The sequence below is a fragment of the Carettochelys insculpta genome, chromosome 15 (genome assembly GCF_033958435.1).
Source record: "Carettochelys insculpta isolate YL-2023 chromosome 15, ASM3395843v1, whole genome shotgun sequence".
Classification (NCBI taxonomy): domain Eukaryota; kingdom Metazoa; phylum Chordata; order Testudines; family Carettochelyidae; genus Carettochelys; species Carettochelys insculpta.
The window spans coordinates 40,280,648-40,298,244 of record NC_134151.1 but is presented as its reverse complement, the minus strand read 5'-3'; the positions used below and the strand labels follow the sequence as shown (position 1 = coordinate 40,298,244).

Sequence of the window (17,597 nt, the reverse complement as noted above, 5' to 3'; positions counted from 1 at the left end):
TGCGAAAAAAAACTATTTCAAAATTCCCATGCTTCTTTAGGTTGCCAAAAGAGACATCAGACTCCTAAGAATAAGACTGAAAAAAAAAAATATGCTCATACTGTGTGAGCAACAAGGCTGGAAAATTTGCCAAAATGCTGTGTGGTGCCATGATGATAGATTACTTTCTGGTTGCCTGGAGTGGCAAGGTGTGCTATGATGCAAGCCACAATAAGTCAGGCCTCGCCAAAAACCTCATGTGAAAAATAAAAGTACATGGCAGAGAACTTCATGGAGATCTCCAAAAAGGGTAAGTGCTCCATTCCCAGAAATATTAATAAGCTGTTCTGAGGGCCTAGCTCCACCATGCCTGGCCCACAATCTGCTTGTAGCAGTTTAAACATGTGCTCCACAGAAACAAACCTATACCTAGCCCAGCCACAATCTGCTTGTAGCATTCTTAAAAAAAACACTCACCAGAAGAGCTGGTCCCCAGAGGTTCAGGTGGCAATGAAGAAGGGACTGGCTCGAGGTTGAGGATGAAGAGTCCCAGGCTGGCAGCATCAGCTTCATCGGGTCCCTGCTGATGACTGTCCTCTCCATTGGCCTCTGCCTCCTGCTCCCCATCTCAGCTCCCACTGGAGTCCTGAGTATGGCCTCCTGAAGAGTCACAGTTAAGGCAGGGGACTGCAGCTAGGTCCCTCCCAAGAATGGCATCCAGCTGTTCGTAGTACCAGCATGTCTTGGGAGATGACCCAGATTATGTGTTGGCTTCATGAATTTTGACAGTTCTGCAGGAGTTCCTTCACTGTCACCCAGAATTGCGGAGTGTCTGAGGAATAACCTTTTGTGATCATCCCCCACAAAACCTTTTCATAAATGTCTGCATTTTGCTCACAGACTAGAAGTTTGCTCGGCACTGGCTCCTCTCCACAAAGTGAATAGAGATCCAGAATTTCGTTATGGGTCCATGCTGCAGCTCTCCTGCAACTCTGAAAACTCAGATCAGAAGAACCCTGAGTGCCAGATGGCTCGATTAGATGGCTAGAGATGCAATGTCCATACACAATGGATGTCTCCTGAGGTGTGCTCAAAACGAAAATGAACTCAAATTATTACTGTTATAGGCTGGGGACCGACTGGCTAAGCAGCAGCACAGCAGAAAGAGACCAAAGGATTATGGTGGATGAAAGGCTGGATATGAGTACACAGTATGCTCTTGTAGCCATGAAGGCTAATGGCATATTGGGGTGCATTAGAAGGAGCATTTTGAGCAGATCTAGAGAAGTGTTTGTTCCCCTCTATTTAGCACTGGTGAGGCCATATCCGGAGTACTGTGTCCAGTTTTGGGCCCCCCCCAGTACAGAAAGTGTTGGAGCAGAAACCCTTGTTCTCTCTACATCCATATTTTAAACCCTTACTCTCTTTACATCCATATTCTAAATTTGGTATTACAACACTAGATTGTTACAGACTAACACGTTTAGCAATTTGTTACTGTTATTAATTACTTTTGTTAATCTTATTAATTGTAGTCCTGTAACATATCATATATGCCTCTGGTTTATTTAGCTTAATAAGGAAAAAGTTAGAGCTTCTAGTATTGTGCCCACGGTAATGAGATTAGAAGAATGCTGGAGGCCAAAGCCTAGATGCTTGAAATACTAGGTAATTTGGAAGTCCTTGTAACACTGATTGTGCATGAAAGTGGAATGCCTGTGTTGAGATAACAACAGAGAGGAAGCCGTGCTAGTCTATACACTATCGAAACAAAAAGCAGTCAAGTAGCACTTTAAAGACTAGCAAAATAGTTTATTTGGTGAGCTTTCGTGGGACAGACCCACTTCTTCAGACCATAGCCAGACCAGAACAGACTCAATATTTAAGGCACAGAGAACCACAAACAGTAAGCAAGGAGGACAAATCAGAAAAAGATAATCAAGGTAAGCAAATCAGAGAGTGGAGGGGTGGGGGGGGGGGCAGGTCAAGAATTAGATTAAGCCAAGTATGCAGACGAGCCCCTATAGTGACTCAGAAAGTTCCCGTCCTGGTTTAAACCATGGGTTAATGTGCCAAATTTGAATATAAAAGCCAGCTCGGCTGCTTCCCTTTGAAGACCGGTGCGAAAATTCTTTTTCAGTAACACACATACCTTTAGGTCATTAATAGAATGCCCTGTTCCATTAAAATGTTGACTAACTGGTTTGTGGATCTGGAGTGTTTTGATGTCTGTTTTGTGCCCATTAACCCTTTGTCTAAGGGAGTTAGAAGTCTGTCCAATATACAAAAGTATCTGGGCATTGTTGGTACATGATGGCATATATGATGTTAGTGGAGGAGCATGAGAAAGTGCCTGTGATTCTGTGAGTAACCTGATAAGGTCCAGTGATGGTATTTCCAGAGAAGATATGTGGACAAAGCTGGCAGCGGGCTTTGTTGCAGGGAAGGTTTCCAGGACTGGTATTCCTGGGGTATAGACTGTGGCTGTTAGTGAGGATCCTCATAAGGTTGGGAGGTTGTCTGTGGGAGAACACAGGCATGTCACCTAGGGCCTTCTGGAGTGTGGCATCCTGATTAAGGATAGGTTGTAGGTCTTTAATAATTCGTTGCAATGGTCTGAGTTGGGGGCTGTAAGTGATGACCAGTGGTGTTCTGTTCTTGGCTTTTTTGGGCCAATCTTGGAGTAGCCGGTCTCTGGGTATTCGTCTGGCCCTGTCGATTTGTTTGTTTTTTTTTACCTCTCCTGGCGGGTAATTCAGGTTTTTGAATATTTGGTAAAGATCTTGTAGTTTTTGGTCTCTGTCAGTTGGATCAGAGCAAATATGATTGTATCTAAGAGCTTGGCTGTAAGCAATGGATCTAGTCATGTGTGCAGGATGGAAGCTAGAAGGGTGTAGGTAAGTATAGCGATCAGTTGGTTTTCAGTACAGTGTGGTACTGATCGGGCCATCCTTGATTAGTATTGTAGTGTCCAGGAAATGTATCTCTTGCATGTTGTAATCGAGGCATAAGTTGATGGTGGGGTGTAGATTGTTAAAGTCTCTGTGGAATTCTTCTAGAGTCTCTGTACCATGGGTCCAAATCATAAAGATGTCTTCAATGAATCTTAAGTAGAGGAGGGGTAATAGGGGACGAGAGCTGAGGAATCGTTGTTCCAGGTCAGCCATAAATATATTAGCATATTGTGGGGCCATGCGGGTGCCCATAGCAGTTCCACTAATCTGGAGATATAAATTGTCCCCAAATCGGAAATGATTGTGCATGAGAAAAAAGTTACAGAGGTCAGACACCAGATTGGCTGTGGTGGCATCAGGGATGGTTGAGATAAGTGTTGAGATAAGCGTGTGAAGAGTATCCTTAAAGCCAGACAACCAAGGAGGGGCAAAGCATGGGTGAAGATAGCTTCAGCAGGACATCAGGAAAGAACCATCCGTATAAGGAGTGGGGGGACTGGCAAACTCAGGACTCTAAAGAATGGAACAGACACCCCTAAACACAATTAATTACAAAATGAGCCTCTCAGAAATGTTTTGGGAACAACTGATATCAGAGAGATAACTACCAGTCACAGACTAAACACAGCAGGTTCCACCAACTTCAACAAGGAAAAAGGATTATAAAAACTGGGTGCTTTGCCATGGGACTTTGGGTTTGTCCTGCCACCAACTCCAGGAGAGCATTGAATCACTGACAAGGCCCTGCTCCCCCTCTCTGATCGATCTAGCTGGCCGCTAGATTGATCCAGACACTGGATTGGAACTATAATATTGTCTGGCAGGTAGCATAACAAAAGGATGTGGATGTGCTGGAGCAGGTTGAGCAGAGGGCAATGAAAACGATTAAGGGGCTGGAGCACATGACCTATGAGGAGAGGCTGAGGGATTTGGGCTTGTTTAGTTTGCAGAAGAGAAGACGGAAGGGTGACTTAGCAGCAGCCTTCAAGTTCCTGAAGGGGAGCTCTAAAGAGGACAGAAAGAAACTGTTCTCGGGGTAACAGATAGCAGAACAAGGAGCAATGGTCTGAAGTTAAAGAAGGAGAGGAGCAGGTTGGATATTAGGAAAAACTACTTCACCAGGAGGGTGGTGAAGCACTGGAATGCGTTGCCTAGAGAGGTGGTGGAATCTCCATGCCCAGAGGTCTGAAGTCCTGGCTGGGATGACTTAGTTGGGGCTGATCCCGCTGGAAACAGTGGGCTGGACTTGATGACCTCCTGAGGTCCCTCCAGTCCTATGATTCTATAATTTCTGGGCTTCCTGTTGTCTATTTCCTTTGCACCTGCAGAGCAGACAAGATGAAAGCAGACAGAACAGAGAACTCTAGGGCATTCGAGAACAACAAAGAGTCTTGTGGCACCTTATAGACTAACAGGAAAAAACAAGTCAGATCAGACAGGGGAATGTGAGCCATTGGCAGAGTCTAATGGGGAGCTATCAACACCCAAAGCAGAGAAACTGTCTTTGCAAGCTGTCAGCCACTCCCAGTCTCTGTTTAATCCATGGTTAATGGCATCAAATTTGCAAATAAATTGCAGCTCAGAGATTTCTCTCTCCATTTGATTTTTGAAATTTTTTTTGTTTCAGAACTGTCACCTTTAAATCTGCCAGAGAGTGTCTAGGGAGACTGAAATGTTCTCCAACAGGCTTCTGTACATTACCGTTCCTGATGTCTGATTTATGTCCATTTATTCTTTTACACAGAGACTGACCAGTTTAGCCAATGTAAATTGCAGTGGGGCATTGCTGGCACATGATGGCACATATTATATTAGTAGATGTGCAGGTAAAGGAGCTCCTGATAGTATAGTTGATGTTAAGTCCTGTGATGATGTCACTGGTGTAGATATGTGAGCAGAGTTGGCAGCGAGGACTGTTACAGGGGCTGGTTCCAGGCATAGAGTCACTGGTTTGTGATTTGTAGTGGCTGCTGAGGATTTGTTTAAGGTTGGCAGGCTGTCTGTAGGTGAGAACAGGCCTGCCTCCCAAGGTCTGTGAGAGTGAAGGATCACTGTTCAGGATGGGTTGCAGATCACTGATGATGTGCTGGAGAGGCCTTAGGTGGGGGCTGTATGTGATGGTCAGTGGTGTTCTCTTGTTCTCCTTGCGAGGCCTGTCTTCTAGCAGGTGGCTTCTGGGTACCCATCTGGCTGTATCAATCTGTTTCCTCACTTCCTTAGGTGGGTATTGTAGTTTGAGGAAAGGTTGGTAAAGGTCTTGTAGATGTTTGTCTTTGTCTGATGGACCAGAGCAAATACGGTTGTACCTTAGTGCCTGCTGTAAACAATGGATTGTGTAGTATGCTCTGGATGGAAGCTGGAGGCGTGTACATAAACATAGCGGTCTGTGGGTTTGCAGTATAGAGTAGTATTTATGTGACCATTGCTTATCTGCACAGTAGTGTCCAGGAAGTGAATTTCTTGTGTGGACTGGTCCAGGCTAAGGTTGTGGGACACCTCTGAAGGTCAATATAACTGATCTGAAGAAATGCTATTTCCACACTAGTATTATTTTGACCATTTAAATTCGAACTTGGCATTACACCAACTCGGGTGGTCCATGTAAGAATGTCGACCTTCGCGCTCCCTAAAATCAACCTAATGGTATTTCCAGTAAAGACAGTAACATTATAAAATCAACCAAAGTGTATTAAAAATCAATTTTATGCTGTAGTGTAGACATAGCCCAGGACTTATCAGTGCTCAGTTTCGATAATTCTAGGAGTCCCAGCAACATAGCAAAAACATCATTAACATCACTACTTGAAAGGGGCACCTTTAAACTTTAATGTCATGTAGAAGTAAATACTATTCTGGATTTACAAAGGGAAGAATTTTTTGCTACTGCCATTTTCTGGCAAAACTAAATGAACATCAGGTGTATCATTAACACAGCAGACAGGAGACAAGCAGCAAAAAAGAAATTCCCAGGATCAAAAATTCTTTGTATTCTTTAATGTTTTGCAAATCTATGAGCTGAAGATCAGTTAGATGTTTAAAGGTTTAACAATAAGCTGCCTTTCTTTACAACTAACTTTAAACTCATTTCAATCACTGAGAGAGGTAAAACTTGTTACACTTTAACTGTTTATTAATGGCAGACTGTCATATTTAGATAACTTGGCTTGATAATCAGCTATCCTTGTCTATAAGGATACTACAGAGTAAACTTGTTTTCCACAAAGATCCAGTCTCTTGGATTCTCTCTCTCAAGAAAGAAAAGCTAATTGGCTGCAGCAACAACCAGAAACAATAGAGTCAGAGCAGTGTAAAAGTACTCAAAAAGACAACACCGATGACCATGATCAGCATGCTCTGTAGTAGCTAAAATGGAAGAAAGGGTAGCTCAAAGATATTTTTATGGATCCAATATTCCTTCATTAACAGGCAGCGCAACCATGCTTCAGGAAGTGAAACATCAAAAAGTTTATTTGCTTTTTCCTACATACTCTCCAAAAGTAATTCTGGTATTTTTGCCATTTGCTTCCATAATTCCTGTAGTTTTTAAAATCAGCTGAAGGTAGTGCAACCTATATTTCATCACATGAAATCTCTTGTTCCCTTGCATCTTGAAGTTCATATTAAGAGTGATCAAAATGATAAAAGTTTGTAGCATGTGACTCATGAATATATTCTGTAAACTGTGAGATAACTTGTCCCTGAAATTGCAGACACTGAAACCAGAACAGTCAATATGACTATCGTTGTGAAACATATGGGAAAGATCATTTGGTCAGTTAGAAAAGAACTAATCAGTACAATAAGAATGAGCATCCTCAGGTATGTTACAAGGTTCTTTTCCATATTCCTCCCTAGAATTATTTTCTTCCCACCCATAAGACCTCCTTTTTGATGAAGGACTCCTGTCTTCAGAGGAGTCAAGAATCTTGACCTGTAATGTAGAAGCCAGGACAGCAGAGTGAAAAATTTTAGTGAGACTCAAATCCTTAAATGAATTAATGTGCGAATTCAAAGAAATTTTTACTAGGAGTTAACCTTGCTTCTTTTTGAGAAGGCTCTCTGCCTATTACTGAGACCAGGAAAACCTCTGGGAGTCGTGACCCAGGATCGAAGCAACATCAGGGTCTGGTGAAGACAGAAAAGAAACTTTTCTCCTCTCTTGATGTTCACAACTCCACATTAACTGACAATAATGGGCAACATCTACCCTAGCTGTATATACCTTGTCAACTCTGGCCCTCCCCTTGACTGAGACTCCCTCTTTAAATCTTCCTCTGAAAACTCCCCCACTCATGCATCTGACAAAGCGGGTCTTTGCCCATGAAAGCTTATGCTCCAAAATATCTGTTAGTCTATAAGGTGCCAGAGGACTTCTTGTTTTTTCTGAAGACACAGACTACCTCAGCTACCTCTCTGATTTTGGGAGATGCAAATTTAGTTGTAAAAAGTTCCTGCAATAAGGATACTGTAGGTGCCTCTCTCTATTTTGAAGCTTCCTCTGCAGCTGAAACCACTGGTTTAGAGCAGGCATTACTCAAAGCTGCTGGTACCAACAAGTGTAGTACTGTAGAAGCCTGTCTTGAGGACATTCACGCCTAAGACAGTGCTACTGAAGCTAGTGCTGAAGAAAAGCCAGACTCTTCTGAACTCCTTTTTCCACTGAGATCTTTTAGCTGGAAGAGAAGGAAGTGGTAACATGGTCCTATACCAGTGGTGAGCAACCTGCAGACCTTTGTCCGCAAGGGATCAACCAGGCTTGTCTGTGTGGTCCAGGAGACATTTTGTTTACAGTTGCACACAGGCAAGGATGACAGATCCTGCTAGTTTCTGTCTGCATAAGTTTTTTCCTGCCAGCATTACTAGAGAGACATGCACACAAAGCAAGGGCACATCAAGTGAGATGCTTGCTGATCACACCCAACGGTGACTGTGCTAGCTGGGTGCTCCCTCTGCATACAAATCAGACCACTCCACGAATTCTAGGAATCCAAGCTCAGTTAGCAAAACTACCCTATCCTGGGAGACATTTTGGATAGGACAACCTTGAGACCCAATGAGATGAAGGAGGGCTGTGACCCACTAACTAGCCTAAGCTGCTCATTGCTGTTCTATACCCAGCACTGTCCTGGTCCCAATTTTTCCCTCTTCAGAGGAAACTGCTCCTTGAAGGATTCCTTTTCACACTCAGCACCAGAAGAAAAGGCTCTTCTGAAGAGCTCCTGTGGACTCTGTGCCACGAAACTGACTTAGAATCATACACTTAGTTATCAGAGGCCAGCAGCCCTTGACAACTCAGTCTTTTTAATTTGATATATGTAGCTGGAGGAAAGCAGAAGAGAAGGCATTTCTACCAATGCTATCAAGTCGCTTCCACTCCTTAATAGGAGGAGCAGATTTAGTTAAAATCTGTTTAGCCCTCTGGTTGGAATCAGCAACAATGAAGGAATAGCAGGGCTGTGTGTAAAAAGGAATTACATACTCTGCAAGGCAACCTGTTTCCTGTCTGCCTTATTGCCCACTGGCAAAATGGTGGCTGGTGTTTGCCATGTGTTTAGCCAGTCCCATGAGGGCAATGCCAATTTTACTGACGGTGTGGCAAAGAGTATGCTGGTGAGTTTATGTTGGGTATCAAGCTACGATATTAGTGGAATCTTTAGTGTGTCAGCCACTCTCCTAAAAAGATATTGGAATAGTTTGAAGTCATCACCTCTAGAGGGAGGCGGTAGCATCAGTGTATCCTCAAATGAGGAGAAATGCAATCGAGTATGTGATGGATCATAGTAGTCATCATCACTGAGTAACTGGTCTGACTCAGTTTTATCTTCAGACACATCAACAGATCTGTCTGAAGTTGGGCTCTAAAGGGCTTAGCAGCATGTTGATGTTGTTGCTGCTCATGTGTTCTGAGAGGTGCCCAAGAATCCCAGTAGGGCCAGGCAAAAGGTATGGACATACCAGGTGGCTGCCACTGGCCAAGGAGTCAATGATCATGGCTGATGTGTCCTTTTGCTAGGGGAGGGAAGCCTAGGTGAGGCAATGTTTGATACAGACACCACTTCCTCCTCATTGTATAGGGAAGGTGCGGGGGCTGTCATGATTGACGAATACAGTGTGGTCAAAGATGCAGACGCATCACTACCAAAAATGAAGTAAAAGATACTGCGGTTACCCTTAACCTGGTCCCAGCAGGTGAAAGGGTACACGTGATGCACAGAGGGAAGGGCAGTACCGAGGCTCTGGATGCTTACCACATCATGCAGCGGGGTAGGCACACATGCTGACGGGGTCAAGCATAGGGCTCTGTTCAACCCACTATTTTTGCCAGTGGCAGAGCATGGTGTTTGTGACAGAGAAGCCACAGCTTTAGATTTTTGAGCCACCTTGGATTTAAGCTTTCACACTTGTTTGGGTCTTATGATCCTCAGGGCACAGTAGGAGACAGCAAGCCCTACAGGGGAACAGAGCCGGCTTGGTATCAAGGGAACCTCGTCTCTGGGGTGAAGGGGATTCTCTGTTAGCATCTGCATTCTTCTCTTAGGTGGTTTAGAGGATGCAGAGTTCATAGCTGGAGATCGCAGCTGCTTTATCTGACAATGCTGAATCAATAATGTAGACAGGATGGAGAGAAAACACAGAAGCAGCGAAGTGATGAGGTGAAATAACTGCTGTGCTGTGAAAATGCTTAGACAAATGGGGCTCACTCAAGAACACACGGTGTGCTCAGCAACTTCCCCTTCAGACAAATAAAAGACTCTAGCCTGGTAAAGATAGGCAGGTAAGAGCACTAAAGTATATGCAGCAGCAGCTGAGATAAGCCTGAAGTAAAGTGGCTGGGGGCGGGGAGAGAGAGGAGAGCAGGAGGTGTAGGGATTGAGGGGACTGGTCTGAGATGGTCTCCTCAGGTAAAAGAAAGAAAATGAAAAAAACTTGGTTACAGCACTGCTCGGCGCTGGAGTAGCAGGCAATGGTGTAGCAGCCCTGTGGTCAGCCATTGTAGGCTTGGGCTTCTCTGAATGCTTAGACATGTTGGCCAGGGTCCTTAGATCCTCAGGGAGGTGGCAAACACTGTCCCAATATCAGAGAGGTCGTCTGTAGCTTCCCAGTAAGCACTTGTCTGAAGCCCCAGCAGGGGAACTGAGCTGGCTTACAATTGAGGGAGTGTCCTCTCTTTATGTGAAGGGCATTCCCTCTTAGCTGCTGAATGTGGTCTCCTCTGTTTGGAAAAGAGAGCAGGCAGCTGAGGCAGGGGGCACTGCTTTGTCCTACATCACCACTCACAACAGTGTCAGAGGGGATGCAGGGTGACCAGGATCTGATGCTGGTCTGAGGGAAGAGTGGAGGGAAAACAGTTTGATTGGGGGTGGTGAGAGGGGAGAACTACAAAATGCTCTCCAAGTTCAAACTGACTGTCTGAGGCACAGTTGGCAATCTTGGGCCGTGTCTACACTAGCCCCAAACTTCGAAATGGCCATGCAAATGGCCATTTCGAAGTTTACTAATGAAGCACTGAAATACATATTCAGCGCTTCATTAGCATGCGGGCGGCTGCGGCACTTCGAAATTGACGCGCTTCGCCGCCGCGCGGCTCGTCCCGACAGGGCTCCTTTTCGAAAGGACACCGCCTACTTCGAAGTCCCCTTATTCCCATCAGCTCATGGGAATAAGGGGACTTCGAAGTAGGCGGGGTCCTTTTGAAAAGGATCCCTGTTGGAACAAGCCGCACGGCGGCGAGGCGCATCAATTTCGAAGTGCCGCGGCCGCCCGCATGCTAATGAAGCGCTGAATATGTATTTCACTGCTTCATTAGTAAACTTCGAAATGGCCATTTGTATGGCCATTTCGAAGTTTGGGGCTAGTGTAGACACGGCCTTGGAGAAAAACAGCATTTGGTGGGGAGGGGGGGAAAAGCTGTTGTACCGTGTAAAACACAGATAAAATAAGGGTAACTTAAAAACACCCCTTGGCCTCAGTGACACCCCTAGAATAAAAAGTCTCTAGACTGGTATATAAGAACATAAGAATGGCCACACTGGGTCAGACCAAAGGTCCATCCAGCCCAGCATCCCATCTGCCGACGGTGGCCAATGCCAGGTGCCCCAGAGAAGGAGAACAGAAGACAATGATCAAGTGATTTATCTCCTGCCATCCATCTCCTGCCCTTGTTCTGAAGGCTAGGGCACCATACTTTATCCCTGGCTAATAGTCATTTATGGACCTAACCTGCAAAAATTTATCAAGCTCTTCTTTAAACCCTAATAGAGTCCTGGCCTTCACAGCCTCCTCGGGCAAGGAGTTCCACAGGTTGACTGTGCGCTGTGTGAAGAAAAATTTCCTTTTATTAGTTTTGAACCTACTACCCATCAATTTCATTTGGTGTTCCCTAGTTCTTGTATTATGGGAAAAGGTAAATAATTTTTCTATATTCACTTTCTCCACACCATTCATGATTTTATATACCTCTATCATATCGCCCCTCAATCGCCTCTTTTCCAAACTGAAAAGTCCCAGTCTCTCTAGCCTCTCCCCATATGGGACCCGTTCCAAGCCCCTAATCATCTTAGTTGCCCTTTTCTGAACCTTTTCTAATGCCAATATATCTTTTTTGAGGTGAGGAGACCACATCTGCACGCAGTACTCAAGATGTGGGCGTACCATAGTTTTATATAGGGGAAGTATGATATCTTTTGTCTTATTATCGATCCCTTTTTTAATAATTCCTAACATCCTATTTGCCTTACTAACTGCCGCTGCACACTGCGTGGATGTCTTCAGAGAACTATCCACTATAACTCCAAGATCCCTTTCCTGATCTGTCGTAGCTAAATTTGACCCCATCATGTAGTACGTGTAATTTGGGTTATTTTTTCCAACATGCATTACCTTACACTTACCCACATTAAATTAAAGTAGGCAGGCAAGAGCTGTAAAGTATGTGCAGCTGGAGCTGCTACAAGCCTGAGGTAAGACAGAGTGGGGGAGAGGGGGAGGAGGTTGAGGGGACCGGTGTGAAGCAGTCCCCCGAGATTTAAGAGAAAAATGGCAAATATCCCCCTGATGGAGGCATATATGGCTTCCCTGAAGCTGTTGCCTTGGTAATGCCAACCAATGTGGCAAATTTAGCCTTTGCCTCAAGCTCTCCTGGCTGATGTTGACTTGCTATGAAGAGCGTACCAGTGAAGCCTTTCCAGCTTGAGAGCCTTTGCAGGATGATACGGCTGCCCTGTCAGAGGGCTTTTGCAGCACACACATCCTCTGGTTTGTGTCTTTATGGTAAAAGAGACTTCTCCCACAGTATAGCCTTGATTGTTGCCGGCAGAGGCAAATGTAGCTTCTCCAAAGCTGAAGCTTCCGTAACACCATCTGATATGGCTATTCTGGTCTCCGTCTCAGTTGTTCTGGTTGAGGCTGACCTCCTTTTATACATGGTGCCAGATACTGATGGCATGGGGTGGGAGGGGGAGCAGGGATCTTGGCAAAGCCAATGAAGAGCATGCTGGGGAAGCCTTAGCAGCTTGGAAGTCCTTGCAAGATGACAGAGCTGCCCTTTCAGACAGCTTTTGAGACAACCACATCTCATCTGGTTTGTCCCTTCACAAAAGAGACATTTCCCAGAGAGTCAACTTTAACCACATTTTACAGTCTTTCCTGGCCCTTGCCGGCATGTTGAGGCAACAAGGGCACTTGCTGACAACATAAACTTCCCCTCGCTTTACACATGAGGCATGCCCATCGAGGCTCTACATAAAATACATTTCTTAAAGCGGGGATAGTCCAGCATGTTGAAAAGAAAAAAGCTGCTGCCACAGCAGCTGCCACTTTTTTGTAGTAATAGTGATAGAAAGGTAATAAAATTAAAGTTCTGAGGTAAAAGCCTAAAACAAAGCATGAATTTCTAGGTTTTCCTGTCAGGAAACATGGAACTGCTCTGAGGTTCGTCTCAGACGGGAACAGTAGAAAAGGAACTGAACGGTGTTCTCACTGCATACGCACTCCACAGAGCAGCCGGAGTGCGTGATGCTCAGTGCACATGCGCAGAGCGAGAGGTACTGCCCTGAGAAGACTTTCCGATCAGCAGCACAGGGGCACAGCAAGACCTGAGTGGAGCACTGACAGGGACCACTCGAAGAAGAACTGAAGTTTCTATAACATGCCCGTTCTGAGAGTCCAGATCTCATGTATCCTTCCATTAGAAAAAGCTTCAGTCTGGCTTGCCTCTCCTTTTACATGCACTTCCTGTATTGCAATTACATACTTGGTGATATGTTCCTCACTCAGACTGTAAAGGCATCTGTTGTTGGTGCCTGTCAAATGAACAATCTCCGTCACATGGAAGGCATGGCTTGAAACCTGGAAAGGTGGGCTCCACCATTTTTCAAAAAGTCTGCAACTAACAAACCAATTGACACAAGTATGCTACCTGTGAACAATTTAACTATCAAGTTAATTACAAAGTAACAAGACTATTACAGAGGTACATTACATTCAGGTCCTAAAGCAGTCTGAATAACAGCTGGGGTTACTGAGCCTTTTGTATTCTTCCAGAGGGGGAAATGGGAAAGAGTGAAGAACAACAACGCTGGAAGCAAAAGCAACCAGGGCCATCCTCAACTTCCAATGAATGCTACTAATGAAGTTGCTCAATGTCCTGTGCTGCGGCATGTAGGCATCATAAGTAGGAGCCACATTTTCAGTAAGTCAAAGCAAAAAGAGAGAGAGAGAGAGAGAGAGAGAGACAGGTAACTGTTCCTTAACTAGCGTTCTTGGAGATGTGTTGCTCATGTCCATTTCATAGTAGGTGTGCGTGCTCACCACGTGCACCAGTGCTGGAAGTTTCTCCTCTCGTGGTACCCAGAAGGGAGTGCCTCTAGTGAGCTTTGTAGTGATGCATCCATGGCAAAGTATAAGAAACACTGTGCACTCTCCCCACCGACAGCAGGGAAGGACAGTGTGGAATGGACATGAGCAACATCTCAAAGAGCACCAGTTATGGAAAAGGTAACTGTCTTCTCTGAGTGATTGCTCATGCACATTCCACAGTAGGTGACTCCCCAACACTGAAGTGGGTAGGACGTCAGAAACAAGTAGGTTGCAGCACAGCTCCGCTGAACCCAACATCATCCTAATAATGAAGTGAATGTGTGCACTGAGGACCATGTAGCTGCCTGACAAATGTCCTGGAATAAAACGTGAGCCAGGAAGACTGCTGAAAAGGCCTGCGCCCTTGTCAAACAGGCTATCACTACTGGCTGCAGTGAGATCTCCTTTAAGTCGTAGCAAGTGTGGATGCACCTGGTGATGCAGTTTGAAATTCTCTGATTGGAAACTGGTTGGCCCCTCATCCACTCTACTGTGGAGATAAACAGCTGGGTAGATTTCCAGGATGGTTTAGTCCAGGGCCCTGCTCACATCTAGCATGTGAAGGTATGTTTCCTTGCTCAATGTGTGGGTCTTGGAACAGCAGATTGTCAGGAAGATGTCCTGACTCAAGCAGACCCCACTTTGGGGAGAAAGACTGGTTGTGTCCAAACCCGGACCTCATCCTTAAGGAAGGCCATGCACGGAAGTACAGACATCAAGCCACAAAGTGCGAGACCCATCTGACCAATGTTATAGCCATGAAAAAGGTCACTTTCCAGAACAGGTGGGACCAGGAGCATGTGACCAGAAGCTCGAGGGGAGACCCTGTGGGTCTGGGAAGGACTAAGTTCAGGTCCCACTTGCAGACTGGAGGCCCTGACCTGAGGGAAGAGTTGCACCAGGCCTGAGAAAAATCTTTCCATCAAGTCATGAGAAAAGACAATGTGACCCTGAACTAATGGATTAAAGGCAGAAATAGCTGCCTTGTGCACTTTGAGTAAGGAATGCACTAGACTCTGATTCTTCCAATGGAGAAGATAACCCAGAACTGACTGGACTGGAGCATCCAATGTGGAAATACCACAAAGAGTTGCCCAATGTGAAAAGCTCATCCATTTTGCCATGTAGGCCTGATGGGTTACCTGTTTGCTGCTCTTGAGGAGGATCTGGGAGATGCCCTCCAAACAGGTCTGTTCCTTAAGGTCCAGCTGTGCAGCCTCCAGCATTGTGAGGTGGAAGTATACAAGGTTAGGGAGCAGGAGGCCTGGACAATCTAGCAGCAACCACAGCAGGTAGCACTGCCAGGCCTGAGAGGGTCCCCAGCCAATGTTGACAGGCCCATGCAGGGGTGATCATGATGACCAGGGCCTTGTCCCTCTTGATCATCTGCATAACCAAGTTGATGAGTGGGATCAGGAGAAACACATAGCAAATCTCCTATTGACAACCCCTTCTTGAGCAGAACTGGGTGCATTATTGGTTCTGGCTGGTTGCAAATATATCCAGTCAGAAAGTGCCCCACTCATAGAAGATCACATGAGCCAAATCTGCATGCAGAATCCATTTGCGGTCAGAAGAAAAGTACCAGCTCAAGTGACACACGAGACCTCTAGGCACCAGGGAGGTAATAGGCTTCTAGGTCAATGTCAGGACTGATGCAGAAGTCCCACAAGTTGAGTGCACCCAGGCAGGGGGATGAAGAATGAGCTCTCCCCTGCCTCTTGATGAAGAGCATCAAAGTAGTGTTCGTGAGAACTCTGATCACCCTGCCTGCCAGACAAGAGCAGAAGGCCATATATGCAAGATGGAGTGCCCCCAGGTCCTTGGTGTTTATGTGCAGTACCATCTCTCCTGGAGATCAGAGGCCTGAGTACTGATATCCCCAAGATGGGCTCCCCAGATAAGGTCTGATGTCTGACATTATGGTGGGAGAACTCTGGAATGTGAACCCTTGAAAGTTAAAAAATGCCCTGTATGTGAGATAACTAAACCAATTAGTCAGTCACAAATTAAAACATTCTTTTAGTGAGCTATGGAGGCTTTGCTATGCTCTGTTTTTTTATTCATGTGTGATATCTAATTATTAGTAGAAGAGAATTCTTACACACAAATACTAACTTAGGGAGAGCTTGGCTAACAATTCTAAAAGTGTTAAACTAAAAGTGGTGTAGAATACTATTCTAACAAGTATTGAACTAGGTGGTATAGAATACAAAGTGGTATTTCAAATTATACTACTTAACAAGTCTTAATACGATTAAAATAATACACCCCCATGAGAAACACCTTTCTCTGCTCCTCCCACTCTAGGCATAGCATTAGATCCCAAAGCACTTCAGCATCCAACAGCCTCAAAGCACTAGAAGCCACAAATTACAAACATGTTAGCTGTTATGCAGAATATTAGCATCTCTTCTCTCAAAAGCTCTCCTGAACATAAGACCCTGTGTAGACAGTGCCAGGTCAACAGAAAAATTCTTCCATCAACCTAGCTACCACCTCTTGGCGAGAAGGATTACTTAAACCAACAGGAGAACCCCTCCAGACCGTGCAGATCGGTGTTTCTTAAAACTCTGAAATCACAGAATACTAAACAATGTTTTTGTATGGAACACCTATGAAAATTGTCTTTAAAAAAAAAAAAAAAAAAAAAAAAACCCAGAGGTAGCCATGTTAGTCTGTATCTTCAAGAACAAGTAGTAGTCCTGTGGCACCTTATAGACTAACATATTTTGGAGCACAAGATTTTGTGCTCCAAAATATATGCTAGTCTATAAGGTGCCACAGGACTTCAAAAAAATTGTCGTCAGATAAAAAACCCCAAAAACAGCAACACAGTGAAGTAATTTAATCAGATATCATACCAATGAAGTACTAACATTGAATCTGGTTTTATTAACAGAAAATATATACCATCAATATAGGATATCAAAAAAGTGTCAGATGCTCACAGCACACTTGCGAGTTGTTCATGGGACATAAGTGTTCTGCGGAACATAGTTTAAGAAACACTGGTGTAGGTAGTGTCTGCACTGAAGTGCTATAACGTTGCAGCTGTGCCACTGCAGCATTTAAAGTTAGACGAGGCCTAACATGTTTAAAAAGATTAGACTGGGGGCAGGAGATATGAAAAATCCAGAAGTTCTCACAACTTAAAACATATCGTCCAACTCCCCTCCGCATCTTTTCCAGTTCTCATAGTTTTCTCTGGCTGAGGGCTTCTAGAAATACAAGGCAGCTTAAAAAGGTATATAGCAAGCTAGCCACAACCTCAGATATAAAATGACTTCTGTACGTAGTTTAACTGTTCTGGCCAAATACTCACCAGTGCAGGCCACTGTGCAAGTGACACCTGTGTTCCCTGAAGTAGAACTGGATCACTTCTAGGAGCCCATACCAGCGATCCTTCCAGCAGTAATACTATAACTTCTTCGGCATGAACTTTCACCCAGGCATGTTGTTTCCAGTCGCACCCATCAAACTCCACAAAGATCTGCAAGAAATTCCAGAAACAGATTTAATAAGTTTCAGACACTGTAGGTGGGTGGAAATCCCACAAACCCACATAGAAAACACTTAAACTTTAGTCAAGAAAATTAGTATTACCTGATGATACTCTCTACAGAAGTATCAGACCGCTTCCTCCAGCCTGCTCCTGCACCATCTTCTCAAGCCACGGCTCACGCGCGCATGCACACCGTCTCCCCTTGTTTTTGGCCTCACCCCAGAGCTACCACTTCTACTACTGAGAGGGCTAGACAGACTGTGGCTGGCTGTAGTATTTTTACACTATGACTGTGTTCAGAG

The 17,597-nt window shown here is 44.8% G+C and overlaps 1 protein-coding gene across 1 annotated transcript in view; it reads right to left on the bottom strand.

Moving 5' to 3' along the window:
* Window positions 1–17,597, bottom strand: part of KDM3B (lysine demethylase 3B) — a 173,944-nt gene that overhangs the window by 136,181 nt on the left and 20,166 nt on the right. Inside the window, exon 2 of the mRNA XM_075009330.1 lies at window positions 17,116–17,283. Coding sequence (XP_074865431.1) covers window positions 17,116–17,283 — 168 coding nt within the window. The remainder of the gene's footprint in view (window positions 1–17,115; window positions 17,284–17,597) is intronic.